Consider the following 14,181-nt stretch of genomic DNA (forward strand, 5'->3'; position numbering starts at 1 on the left):
AGGCTGGTAGCTCATTAAAGCTATCGCAAGCAGTTTTGCGCTTTGTGTAATGACCGTCGCTCTGTTTTCAGAGGGACGGGGGCATTTAAGAATAGGGGATGTAAATGATGAAACCGAGATGCCTTCGAGGTGACGTGGTGCAGATGGAAGACGGCTTCCACTTGAGCGAACCAGATCTACGGACACTTGGGTCAGAATGTTGGTAGGCGGAGCTGCAGAACTGCGACGTCCCGTGGGCGCAAGGTAGCGTCAGGCTGAAGGCCGCCTGAGAGCGGGAGGTTGCTGGGGTCGGTCTTGTCTTAGGCCGGAGTCACCACTGTTGAGGATTTTTGTGGGGTCGCAGTGGAGCACCAGAACAAGACGACCAGCGTGGCAGGCTTCTAGTTACGAACAGCCCGTGCTGGGCGTGCCCTCCGAGCACGCGCTGTCCATCTTTATTTTCCTCTAGCGCGCGCTGGTACCGCCGATCTCAGCGCCTGCGCTTTATAGCGTCGCCGGGCGCAATATACTTTCCTACAGATAGCATTTTGTTTTGGATATATTTCCGCTCCTTAGCTAGCTTGCATCGCAAGAAGGATGCTGTATAATTCGCTGAGCTAAAAGTGTGTTCGTATTGTTTGCCTACTGCATCTTCTTGGTGCTCCAACGTATCACCAGCAGCGCTTACCAGGGGAATTGGAAGTGCACTATGCCCTTTAAGCACATTTAGGCTGGTGTATACTTTATGCGTATCTGTTCAAGAATTTACAGAGCAGAGAAATGACTGCCGACTCTCCCGTTTGGATATACGTCGAGTACGTCTGCCATTTGCTTTAGCAAGCTTAATGTTTATTAAGATCTCAACCGTATGATAACGGCAGAATTTTGACCATGCATTACTTTGGTTCTAACCAGCTTTCTTACACTGTGCATTCCACCATGGTCTTCGAAAGTTTTCTGCTTTACCTGATGTCTGTGGAATGGACTTCTGTGCGGCGCTTATAATACGCTGTGTGATCAAGGATTAAGATTCACCTATCCTAGATCTGTAATTGATCACCAGGGCAATGCTAAGAGTTCCCAGAACATCTTCCAGTCAGTAATTTGTTCCTCGAACTTTCTAGGATTATTTACCCTCTGGTTTATATTTTGTTTATAGTTTAAAAAATGGGAAAATGGTCCCTTCCAAAAAGATTATCAATAACAGCCCATTCAGTAGCTGCCAAGAGCAATGGAGAGCCAATAGCATGGTCTGTTGCTGTGTATGAGTTGTGTGCTGTATTAAAATACATTGACTCTTTTCTCCTGAATATACAGGAGCCAGACGACAATAGGAATTTTTCAATTAGTGCACCTCGAGAATTTTTTCAAGTACCTCCGCACAATGGGTGGTGTGCGCTAAGATTGTCAACCAACCAACCAATTGCTGCGGAAGCTGGTCAATGAGTTTTTCAAATTGATCAATGGACAGGTGATGATCTCGGGGGTATAAATAGAGAACATACGGTTATTACTGCGTCAAAAGTTAGGGCTCGTATTGACACTGCCTCTAAATCAGTAGCCAGTGGTAAAAGCAATGTTTGGTTGATATTGTGCGAGTATTTCATATATGTCATCAATGTTTTTAAGCAGCCTTCGGCAGTTCCAGTGGATAATGCTCTCGACAGCCATTGTTCTCGGGAAGCGAAGTCTAACGGGAGTTATTTAGATATCGCCGCCTTTATCAAGTGGCTTGACTGGCAGATGTCTTTTTGGTTTAAAGGCGGTCTAGCAAACTCCGCCTATCTTTGGGGGACTCCCACGGCGGCTCCAATGCTGAGGATACCGTTGTCACCTTCCTTGCTTGAGATGGAAACGCGGACGCAGACGTGGATTTGTCAAGAGGGGCAGACTCCCTGTCATTTGTCTGCGTTTTCCCAGAGGTCTGCGAAAAGGTAACCTCTGTTACTTGAAATGTTGGTGCGGCCGAAGGCTGCTTGTTGGGGGGCCGAAACGGGCGCGCATCTGTGACGCTTTATTGCGTGCCCACCGTGACACCTTGATTTGAATTATTTTCTTCTCATTCTGGAACGTCTGACAAGTTCGCGAGTACGCGGCGTGTGATCAGTTGCAGTTGGGATAGTCTGTTTGGATGCCACTGCAGGTTTCAGTTGAGTGCTCATTGTCACTTTACTGCGTTCAGGTGAGTTTTTCGCGGTATGGTTTGGACCCATGTCCGTACTTTGACAGCTGAAACACCTTCTCGGATTTGGGACGTATGGATGGACTTTAAAGCGGATGAATTCTCTTTCACACCTTCTGCAAGACGGGACCTTTCAAATGTTAGGACGAGATGGGGTGTCCCCACCGGTTGACCATTCCGATTTAAGGTGACGCTGCGAAGGGCAATGACACCTTGATCTCGGAAGCCTTCCAGGAGGTTAGTCTCTGTTTCCTGGATCAGATCTTGTTCTGAAATGACACCTTGCACTGTGTTTAGATTGCGGTGGGGGGTGATGGTCACTAGGCGATGAGCAAACTGCTTTTGTCTCAGAAGTATGTCGGAGTGATTTTTCTGCGACGCTTCAATACGAAGGTCACCAGATGAAAGTTTTTGTGCTTCGTATTTTTTCTCTATCGCATTCTCAAGGGTTCTCGATAACAAAAACGTACATTGCTACAACTGGGTCGTTATCTGCGAGGTAATGAATAACCTGGAATGGAGGAAAACGGTCACTGTCAGGTGTGGTTTGGTGGAGCTTTGATGGGTGCGGTTCCTTTTTAGGCATCGATCAGGTTTTTTGACAGAAGTTCTCATGCGATAATGGTATGCTGACAGTTCCTAAAATGTTGCCAGTGGTTCACTGTCTTAGTCACAGGAAGGTCCCGGGAAGCCCGTCGGCCGGAGCTTGACCATGGCCCCGACCGCCACCGTTCATGGTTTCTACCATTCATTTTAAAACCTATCTCCACGGTTCGAATGAGAGCTTCGGTATTAGAGCTAAGGGTCCGTGCTGGCGTCAAGCACTGCCACTTCGAGACTCAAGGTGCCCTTGCAGGCTAGTGTCCCTCATACCCTGAGTTGTTTTGGGACGCTAATCCCCAATAAACCAAATCAAACCAACCAGAAATACAGCAGGTACAAACTTTTCCCTCACCGTGTGATTGGCAAACCTGCTTTAAATTCATGGAAACTTGGTCTACGACCCCAACTTGCGCGAATAAAAATACCTTCTACAGTTTCACTCTTTGCCAAATCTGCCCTCGCGCTGTTACAATTCAGTATAATCATCATTTTCACTGTAAACAAGCGCTGTTGGTTCTCTTCTGTGTTTTTTACTTTCGCGCTTTGTTTATCTCCGGCGGCGCATGGCGTTATCCCTTTGTTTGCTGAGAAAGAAAGTACCATGCAGAGCGCTCTACAAAAATTGTAATCATTCGCTGCTGTTCCCACATTGTACGAAATGACTGTAGCAATTACACTTCAAAAGAGAGGGGAAGTGGGCGACCGAGGACGAAGGGAGTGTTGGAGACCACGGGTGGCAGGTGGCAGACTGAGGGAAACCTGCTTCGACACTGTCAGAGGACATGAATGAGAATGAAAATTGGAGAGAGAATAATAAACGAGGATGAAAATCGATACGTGGCGGATGCAGGAGAGTGGAAAAGAGGGCATGGCGTGTCGCATTATGATTACTCAAATGATTCACGTCACCTGTTCGCACGGTGTGATCTCGCCAGCGGGTCCTCTGTCCGGAGCAAACACCAGTGCTAACGCATGCTTTGCCGCAACAACCACATTGATTGTCTATGTTTTTTTTTTTGGAAATTTGTGTACTTCCCAGTTCTGAAGCTCCACTTCGGTCCTCATGTTCGAGGTTTCAGCGTTTGAACTTTGGCCCCACCGTGCACTAGGAACTCGTAACCAAGGGTACGTAACACGTCACTGCACGCTTCTTCAATGGAACCAATCGTTCTTCGTGAGAGTTTAGTTTTCCATTCACCAGGAACGTTGTGAGTGTTCCGTTTCGTCGAGTGTGCGTCCTTCATGTCTTTGCGAGTCGCCGTTGTGTGGTTTCGCAAATACTGAGCAACGGCAGCCGTGTAATTCAGGCCGAGCCGAGCGTAGAGATTCTCCGTCTCATGCACTGCATCCAAGGCAAGGTCTTCGAAGCGAAGTCTGTGTATTCGACTATCAGGCAGGAGCCGCGTGAGCTCGCTGATGGCTTCGAGGTCCACACGCATTTGATCGCAGAGAGCAGTGACTTTGCCGCAGTCGGCGTTGCTAGTGCACCATTTTAAACCTCGGCGAGAGTTGTAGATGCCACGAGGGTCCCGCACGAGGTGGAGCACTTCTACCGACCGTGCAATGTCTGGGTTCCGCTTTAGCCAGGCTGCCACCTGCACATGTATGAATTGCATCGTGAGTGACAGCTAACCTATTTGAAGTTTACAGAGAGGAGAACGACACGGGTGGAGTTTCGACATTCACTGACGCCTTAAATTATTCTGTGGACACCTAAACACCGGCTTAAAGGTATGGCAATATGACGTTAGTGGATCGCTTTAGTGGCCTGGGGTCCTCGTTGCATATCACGCAGTAGACGGGGACACTATTAAGGCGAAAGCCTCTAATGCCTCATACTGTCGTGACCAAGTTATGTTAGCAAGTGTGTCCACGTTAGGCGTGGAGAAGTGGAGACGCTACCACTCCGCCACGAAGGCTCAGGGTTTCAGCATGAATAAAGGCGCATCTAGTGAATACATGGGTTTCATAAATAAATAAAAAATAAAATAAGAAAAAATAAAAATAAAATATGAAAAATAAAAGAAAAAACAGTGCGCCAGGAAAGGCTTTCGCCTTGCAGCACTTAAGAGAGCCAAAGTGCCCTCTCAATTTTTAATTATTTCCGTTTATGTTAACCTTCATTTATTCACCACAAGACGCACAAGGCCTACCTTCAACCATGTCGAACGAACATGCCTCGGTGGTTTAAAAAACCTCTTTTTTGGGGGGTTCTTCGGCGTAACCCAAGTGATATGATTATCTTTTCAGGCTTTGAGCGGTAGTGGGATAGGATTATACTATCTTTATATACGGCAGACTATGGACCACTTTATGGTTTTTCACGGCCTTTCCCAATCGATAATTCAAGGGTTTTTGCAGACAAATTTACTTAAGCTCTGCGCGTACCTAAGGCAGAAAGCTGGCCTAGTTGGTGTTTATATTGAGAGGACATAGTAGTAGCGCTCAAAAACAGGTACGGCTTTCTACTAAAGTACTGAAGTTGTTATATCTGGAAGTGCCGTCACCTGATAGTACCTATAAATGCGCGGTATCTTTCGGGAATAAAGTCAGTTTATGCCTAGCTCCTGCGCTGTTTTCCTTTACCCTGTCGTCCCTGTTTTTTATCGCTACTACTATGTTCTCTCAATTTGCGCGATAATCTTGTGTCCGCTAACATTTCTGACTGTTCTTTTATATGTGCTTTATGCATGAGGCATGTTTTGCTATGCGCTACTGGCAGGCCATTTTTCATAGTTTTTTTTTTTTTAGTGTCGCGAAAACGTTGGTAGAAGGACTTGATTTGGATTCTTTTCCTGCCTTTTATTTCTCGATGTATTTGTGAACTGCTGGCACATGATTTACTTACGCGGGTACAAAAAATGTGATGTTCATTGTCTTTCTTCTACAAGCTACATACGGAAACACTGCTCGTAAAGACTTGGCTTCCGAAAAAGGAATTTCTGTCTTTTCTGTGAGCTGCCACCTCTGTGATGTTTCTGAAACAATCCAACATTCCTTCATCAATTTTAAGGGCGCCATGCTGTTCTGGAATGCCTCGCCACTGACCTTTTAAAAGTGAATTTATTTGAGTTCTGATACCACACAATACCTCATCGGAATGCTGTATGTTGATGAACATCTTTATATGCTTTTTTTTCTCATCTGACTACGCAGCTTATGGAAAACTAGAATGATGAGCCCGTAGTGAGGGTCAATTGTTTCGACATTTCATTTCTACCACATGATTGTTCAACTGGGGGAAGTGTTTGAACACACCGACTTTAAATCTGAGTTGCACACCCTCTTCGTGATGTGCTTAGACTTACCTCTCGCCTAGGGCTCCCCTCCGCTGCTTGTGTTAGATGTTTGTCGTGTGGTTTTCTAAAAGCTTTAAATATTCGTCTCGTAAATGGAACATAATCTTAGTGTAATAAATACCCAGTTTGAAGAAAAGTTTCTTAGTGCTCTAAGAGTTGCGCTTGGCTCAGGACCCAAGGGGCGGCGGTTCGAGTCCCGGCTCGGACCGCCGGGACTCGAACCCGGCGTATTTTCAAGGTAATTGCTTTATTTTCCTCACAGGCACTCCTTAATGCTGGTGAAATGACATCACAACCCAGTAGGGCAATGAAAATGGAGTAGTGACATCATCACTGTGTTACTGTGTGATCGCTCTGGGGTGTTTTAGTGGTCCGCCCGGGGTCACGTGATGTGACGTCAAGATCTTCTGGACCAATTCTGTACACAATTTTCTGCACACAACGCCACCTATTACAATGTCGGATTCTGCGCTCAACAGGGCACTTAACACCATCGTTTGAAAACTTGGTTAGACCTCTTCCACTCAGTAACCATTATAAAGGCGTAATATTAAACTATACGCTCGTTGAAATGGCCATCTTTGCTACTGTGTCCGGCTATTTATCGACTGTTCAGAGCTAACAGCTGCTTGAGATATTCTTGTGAGGCGTCGGATGCTTAATTTCTTTATTTACTACACAAACAATTGCAGGCGCGGCACCTAAGAAGGTACAGCGATATCCTAGACCTTTAAAAAAAAAACAGATGACATAAATATATCACGTATCTCAGGAAGACACATAAGCAACAACTCAATCTATGCGCAATACTCTTCAACCAACACGCTTATTATTTGCTTGTTATAAGGCCGGCTGCATGGCACGTATAGAAACAAAAAGTTGTGTGAAGACCAGAGCAGCCTGAGTAGTCACACATTATCTTATCTGTGTTTCGGCAGAATGTAGAGAGGGAAACTGCAAAGCAGAAAGGTTTCGAGTGCTTCTTTTCGCAGTCATCATCAGATTTTGACTTTGATTTTGATTTTGATTTTGATGCACATGGAGCCTACATGGTAGCGGTTGTGTGCAGCTGCTTGCAGAATACACGCTTCTTTTGACGTTAAACCATTGTCAACGACCAGATTCCATGTAGCTACCCTTGACATTTCAATGTTAATGCATCACCTCTTTTATTTTTGCGATAGCTGGTTTCTTCTCCTTTTGCCTCAACTCATCCACATATTGCATATTTTTTGTTTATATCTCCGAAATAAACTGAATTGAATCGATTTTAAAGGCAGGAAACAGCGTTAGATACATAATTTGAAAAATATATATATCTTCGCTTGAAAGTGCACTATTTTTAAATATCTCGCTGCTGCAGAACGCTAAAAGGTGTTTTGGTTGTTTTTAGGCTTTGCTATAATGATCTCACGTAATAAGCAGAGACCCCCAAAGTAGTGAAAGCTATAATGTGACATCAGGCATTTAGGTTACCGAATATTACATACAAGGCAGTAGGAAGCACTGATATAACATCATCAAATCGAATTCAAATCCTTGGAATAGTGAATGTGAATTTCCATACCCTCAACAAGTGTCTCATAAGTATACGTTGCCATCTTCATGTCTGTCGCCACGAGCAGTTGAATCTTTTCGCCTTTATTGAATAAAGTAGACTGCTAAACAAGCACTCCTTAACTGGATTGTTAAAAAAGAAACCGCTCCTGATAAAACCCCTATTTTCGCCTTGTCTTTCAGCGGGACCCTCAATGGCATTCATAATTGGTGGGAAAGTTCAAATTTTATTTGCAGTTTTCAGATTTTTTTTGAAGAAAGGATATCAAGCGCTTTGCCACCCTCACTTGTAAACGCCGCAGTCAACCTATTTTCTTGAAGTATTTCAACCGGAATAACGTGTTCCGGCCAAACAACATTTCATATGCGAGAACGTACAAAAATTATCTTTACTGAAGCCGCTTTGTTTATTTAAATGCTCATTTAAATAAATGTTCATTTAACTAGAGAACACGAAGAAGTTTGTTTATTCGGAATAATAACCTTTTTGGAAAAATTCCTGAAGTAAGAAGTGGCGGAACGGAATGCAACTATACAAACTTGCGTTGAAACGTCGGTGATAGAGTTCCGTTACTTCAAACAATGTTCTGACATACCATGCCAGCGCCTTTGGCTAGCACGCAACTAGTCTTAGGACTCTTGACCGCGAGATGTGGTGTTACTCGAAACTCTAACGGTATTACAACCATGGCTACCATTGTAGTGCTCCTGTAAGTGTCAAAAAATTAATATTTCGGTATTTCATATAAAGAGAAATGTATTTTTTAATCGTTTACCCGCGGGGCAATTTCGCATATTCTCACTGCTAACATGCAAACCTTATACTTCCGAGTTTTTTCAGCTGTCTCGGTACTGTTAACTTTGTTATATGAAGAATGAAACATTAGTAGTACAGTCGTTCTTACACTTGTCTAGAGCGCTTTTCCCGCGAACTCTGTTCTCCATTGATGACAATTGGCGCTCCATAGTGGGCCTGATAAAGCTTTTAAAGACATGAGGAGTTAAATACGTTTCACGGGAGTGTGCGTTCACGATATGCTGAAATTTTGAGCCTTAGGCCACTCGCATACAGAAGTGTACTCCATGGTGGGTCGTTCGAGCGCTCTACACAGGTCTGTTTGTTGACGACTGTACTAGGACCATGGGAGATAATTCAGCAAAGTTCCTTATACTGTATGTCTCACATCGTTTTAGATTATGACATAATTCCGAAATTTCACGACAACATACTACAATATGTGGGCGGGTTCAGGCAGTGGGTTTCTAACGCACCAATTTCATCGTTCGAAAGAAGGCCATGTGCGTATTAAAGGGCCACTGACCACCCTTTGTCGAAAATAATTTCTGCCACACTGGTAGCGAGGCATCGTCTCCGGAAAACGCGGCCGCAAATATTTTTTGAAGACTCATTAATAGCGTAGTTACAGCCATAACAATCAAGCTACTTCGCCATGCTCCTCTCCTTGCGTTCCCTCCCCGAGATTCTTCTCTCGTGCCTCGTCGAGTAGGCTCTGCAACGGTAATTCACCCTTCCTCCTCCGATGTTAGCGGGAGGCTTAATGTCTGGTGTAGGTCAAATGTCTGCGTCGTGCCCCCGCCTTGAAAAGAATTTTTTTCTTCCTTTTTGGTGCCTGGAAAATTTCATGGGGAGGGGGGAAGCGGGGTCTCCCAACACTTTCTCTATTTTTCGCCTTGGGTCTCCTCGCGGTGTTTCGCCGCAGTTTTTTTTCTTTGTCCTTCCTAGCCCCAGCCTCACTGAAGGAGGCTGCTTAAAACCTGAAGTAGCCTTGGATCGTGGACGTAGTTATGCGGAGTAAAGTGTCTTCCGCAAGCCACCACATTCTTGACCATTGTGTTTGGAAGGCCGATGCGTTGGAGCCAGAAACGACTCAAGGCATCTTCTGGCAATCGGCGCCGGATCTTGGTTCCACTCAAGTCGCCGCTCCAACGACGAAACAGCTTTGCATTTTCTCGGCACCCTGAACCATCGAGGGACGCGATCGGCTCGACATCTCAACATGTTAGCGAGCGCATCTTCTCATATATCTGTTTGTTTTGGTCAGTAACATCCCCAGTTAACGAGCCTCCCTTTTATGCATCTAAATATTTTTTTCTTTGAGGGCTCTCCACAGTTTTATGGCCGGAGCGGCGGGTGTCACTTTTGTTCGAAACGCAGGGCGAAGCGCGGTCCCGGGAACCATCTGGCACTTCTTGGAAATGCACGTTTGCGCTTCTCCGTGTGTTTATGGCTTTTATGTGTTTGTGTCTTTTCTCTGCTTGTAAGTTCCTGTCTTGGCAGGGTGGACAAGATGGACGAGCTGGACGATGTGGTCGAGTGTGCGAACGAGGGAAAGGCTCTACGGCATACGACACGGCACGCACACAGAACACGCTGACGCATACACGAACTGGCATGAGTAACTAGAATTCTTGTTTTTTCTTGAGAAAACGGAAGGCGCTACGGAAAACGCGTGCGCAAAGAGCAGAAGAAGCGGCGAACCAGCTATGCCCAACCTCCGGCCGTCAGTCAGAACGACCCACCAATGGAATGCCCTTCGTGAAAGTTTTCAAGATGACGCCGGTTTGAAGGCTCAGGAGCCAGAGTGGAGGATGAGAATATTTTTTTCTTCAGGGTATGAGCGAACCAGCTTTGATTTGAATTTTGGCAGCTTTTCGGGACGCGCATGACTCTAGTATTTTGCAGAGGTTACCTTCGATGCGTCATCCACGCACTGGGCTTGTTTGTCTAAAATGTCCAGACCCCTGGTCAGTGGCCCTTTAAGCGATGCCTGTAGCTTTTTTTGTTGAAACTTTTTTCGCGCGCTTTTGTGGCACTTTATAGGAAGCCATACTGGAAGATAGCATCTCATCGCCTCTTATTCTGCTAAAAAAGGAGTGTTATCTGGCATCGACCCTGAGTTTCGCCGATTCTAACAAGAAAACGAAGAGGGATTGTGTTTGAGGCAAAAAAAGTAGTTTCAGTGCTTGCTGCCACAAGGCTGACCGAAATTCGGCCATGGCTAACGGTTGTCGTCAAATAACGAAAACTGGTGCACATGCTTCCTTGCTGAGAACTCGAAAGAAATAAATTGAACTGACGCAATTACCATGATCTTGAAAACTATTTGAAGCCTCCGTGTGGCTAACTGAGCATGTAACCTTCTTCAGAGTTACGTTAACCGCCCGAGCCTCTCAGCTAAAGAAGCCTACGGCACACTACTACATGCAGCAAATAACTGGTGACAAATCTCACCTGTCTAATTTTGAGTCTGGTGAATTTAAACACTTGAGTGCTGGCCCGTGAGCAGAGTGCGGACAGGTGGCTTGGAGACGAGCACGATTGACCTCCTTCACAAACATCGGCCAAGAAGCGGTTGAACTTGTAATAACCATGATTCTCCAGCCACGCCGTGTACAATGGAACACTCTCCATACGGCAACGGAGCAACTGCTCGATGAGCTCGAAGGCGTGGCGTTCCCTGCCGGGCCGGATATGGCCGCTCACTGTGAACGGCATGAGTGGCTCAAAGTGGAAGAACGTTCTGGGCCCCTGAGACAGGAGTTCGCCTAGAAACGACGAACCAGACCGGTAGTACGTGACGATGAGCACTATTTTAACGTCGGTCTGAGGCACGATGGAGTAGGTTCTTAGAGCGGCTGCGAACGCAGCGGGGAGTTGTCCTTCGATTGTAGAGTCGGTGAATTTCATTTCAGACTGGTCGTTGGAAGCGGTGTTGAATGCCTTGCTGGATTCACCACTTCCAGCTCTTCTGGTGTCCCATCGCACTGTTTGTTCTAGAAGTAGGAAAGATGGAGAATAAAACCAAATAGCAATAAATATTCAGCATTTGGTTCCCTTCCTTAGAGAATATAGGCTACCCCGGTTCGTTGTGTGCAGAACGTTGCTAACCGTGAGCAATGGCAAAAACGAATCGATTTCGCAAACAAATAGAAGCGTTTACTTTTTTACTGGCGAGCAAGAATATGGAATCCAATGACGCGGGGCGTCCACGGCTGTCACTTATGGCGGTTAGGAATGCAAGGGCTTCAAAAGCTTACGATCGAGGAGCCAACTCTGCCTCCCCAATCAAATTTGAACCGGGTGCTGCATATTTATTTCATCTAATGCGTCGTTCGCATATTATCGGACGCGCTGACACTATGCACGCCAGCAATGTTTAGAGATGACCTGATTGTACTAGTTGGAACATCTACGGCAGAATTTGTGTTCGCGTCATCACTGCGCTGTCGTGTATCGTTTTAACAAGCAATTTCAGCACTACCAATGCAAATCACAGTAATGCAACGCCATAACTTCACTTTCATGGCAGTTTCTCTTATGTGACATTCCCACGCATCCGGGCAAACGGGCTCACATTTAAACAATTTTGTATTTACGTTCAGTTTTCAAGCCTTGTCATTTTTGCAATAACATCCTCGTATCCAATGAGCTTACCAAACTGGCCGCCCTGTAAGAATAGATTAAATATACTTATTTTTATCTTTTGTAAGCTTTATGACAAAGGTAACCTACATGGATAAGTAACCCTCACTCCCTCTTAGTAATTTTTGCGCATAACTATCCGCTCAAAGTAAAGCACCCATGATCCCTATCATTATTCCATGCACAATAGTTGGAGTACAGTCCGTTACGCCTAGAGATTGTCGGTTATCTGATTTTAGAATTACATATCCTGCCTATGCCCATTTAGTATTCTTGATCTCAATTGAAAAAAGGTTGACTCGCCCTTGTCTCCTAACCAACCCACCTCCCCTGCTGTTTGTTGTCGCTCCCTCTGTAATTTTACATGTCGATCGCGGCGCTATATTCCATTAAGTTCCAGCCTATTTCTTTGCACTCCGAGCTTCTGCCTGGTAGAATAAAATTGGAAAAGGAACAAGTAGGTCCCGCTACATTTAAAACAAAACCTGGACGGCATATTTCCTGCCACCCCACTAGTTGTACTGCCTGCGGCGTCATTTCAGTTCATTTTTCTCAAAGCCCCTACAAGAGTAATTACATAAGGGAGCATACCGCACACTCAGAAGCAGTAATGAAAGAAGTTACTGCGCCAAAATATGTGTACCTACCGTGTAACCGCACATATGGGGGTTTTACTGTATTGAGATAAAATGAAGACCTAGTCGTATGAAGAATGACTTCTATGTGCCTAACATGATGCAGAGGTATTGAAGACAAAGGGTCCTTTCAGTTACCCTGTTCGGCAGGTTATCAAAGACAGGATTTGATATCTTCATGACCTTAACTTCGTTTACAATCAAGAGATCAATGGTTTCCCTCAGCAGTGCCTAGATGTTCCCGGCACGCAGTGAAGAGAACCAAATAAGATAAAAAAAACCTGCTCCCGTTCAAACAAAAAAAAAGCCCTGAAGGATTAGTGGGGCCGGCTTGCGGAAAAGTGATTCTTTTCTCTAGCGTTTTCTCCGTAAACTAATGAGTGAGCGAATGAATGAATGAATGAATGAATGAATGAATGAATTAATGAATTCATTATTCTGTATAATAAAACAGTGAATGTATAAATCACTGACGAATGCTGCCAAGTGTTATCAAGAACATCAAAGCTGCATAAAACACAAAGTAAACAATGTTTGATAGCAACCTCAGTCTCCTAGCCAACGACTCGACAAGAGGACCTTTCTTCGCCTGTGCCGAGTCGAAGACCAGTTTTGTTAGCGGAACGTTGGCTAGCGGCCTGAGGTTCTCCGCGAACCTTTGTTCACTGCCTTTTTGTTGCCAAGAATTGCATCTTACTGCCCTCTGTTTACAGCAAAGTTACAACACTTGACGGAGTCGTTCAGCATATACATGCACTCACCTTTCTTAGCTATGTTGTTCAGCTCTAGCGTGTAAATGAGATAAAAGAAGAGCAGGCCGACCGCCACAAGCACGAAGCTCCTCAGCTTCCCCATAGGATGTCTGAAATGTGAGGTATATGTAAACAATAAACAGATGTTACCGTTAAGTGAAGTAACACCGACCGTGGCGCTACGTGTTATGGTACATTTAAAGAAGCAGCAGTAAGAGGAAAGGGACCAAAGAAGAAACGGCCGACAGCATCACTGGCTCGCAGCTAAGAGGATAAAAAGAAGACGCAAAATTCATGCATTTGCTGGCAACTGGTGTGCAAAAGCACCAAGAATAAAATAAAATAGATCAGTCCGCCGTGTGCAGATATACCTCTTTTTCAACCGCGGCAATTTGTGAGTTGGTAACCGGCGTGCATTTATTTCTCTTGTAGATTATAAAGTGGAACGCTAATAAAACATCAGTAGCTTCTCCGCGTGGTGGGGTCAGTCCTATTCTTCAAAAGTGAGCTTTAGATTACCAAGGGTTTCCCGCGCACAACCCGATCTAGTACGTTTTTATTAAAAAAAAATTGCGTGCAAGATTAATTGGGCAATATATGATTTATTTCGTTTTTTTTATATCGCCTAACAAACACATGACGGCTGGCTCAAGCTCCTCCGTGCCTCTGCCGCCACATGACTTGGCAGTCGGCGTGGTGGGCTACCGACAAGAATGAAATAGAGCCATTA

The 14,181-nt window shown here is 45.1% G+C and overlaps 1 protein-coding gene across 2 annotated transcripts in view; it reads right to left on the minus strand.

Moving 5' to 3' along the window:
- Positions 1 to 1,238: 1,238 nt before the first annotated feature.
- LOC149343662 (carbohydrate sulfotransferase 5-like) overlaps positions 1,239 to 14,181 on the minus strand; it is a 45,871-nt gene continuing 32,928 nt past the window's right edge. The window contains exons 2-4 of one of the 2 annotated variants that reach the window (XM_089545984.1): positions 13,461 to 13,561; positions 10,874 to 11,415; positions 1,239 to 4,359 (exon numbers count right to left, since the gene is read on the minus strand). In XM_089545984.1, coding sequence (XP_089402110.1) covers positions 3,826 to 4,359; positions 10,874 to 11,415; positions 13,461 to 13,561 — 1,177 coding nt within the window. In that variant the 3' untranslated portion in view covers positions 1,239 to 3,825. The remainder of the gene's footprint in view (positions 4,360 to 10,873; positions 11,416 to 13,460; positions 13,562 to 14,181) is intronic. The other variant, XM_089545985.1, reaches the window with a different exon arrangement.

The sequence above is a fragment of the Amblyomma mixtum genome, chromosome 5 (genome assembly GCF_055824585.1).
Source record: "Amblyomma mixtum isolate Tamu chromosome 5, ASM5582458v1, whole genome shotgun sequence".
Lineage (NCBI taxonomy): Eukaryota > Metazoa > Arthropoda > Arachnida > Ixodida > Ixodidae > Amblyomma > Amblyomma mixtum.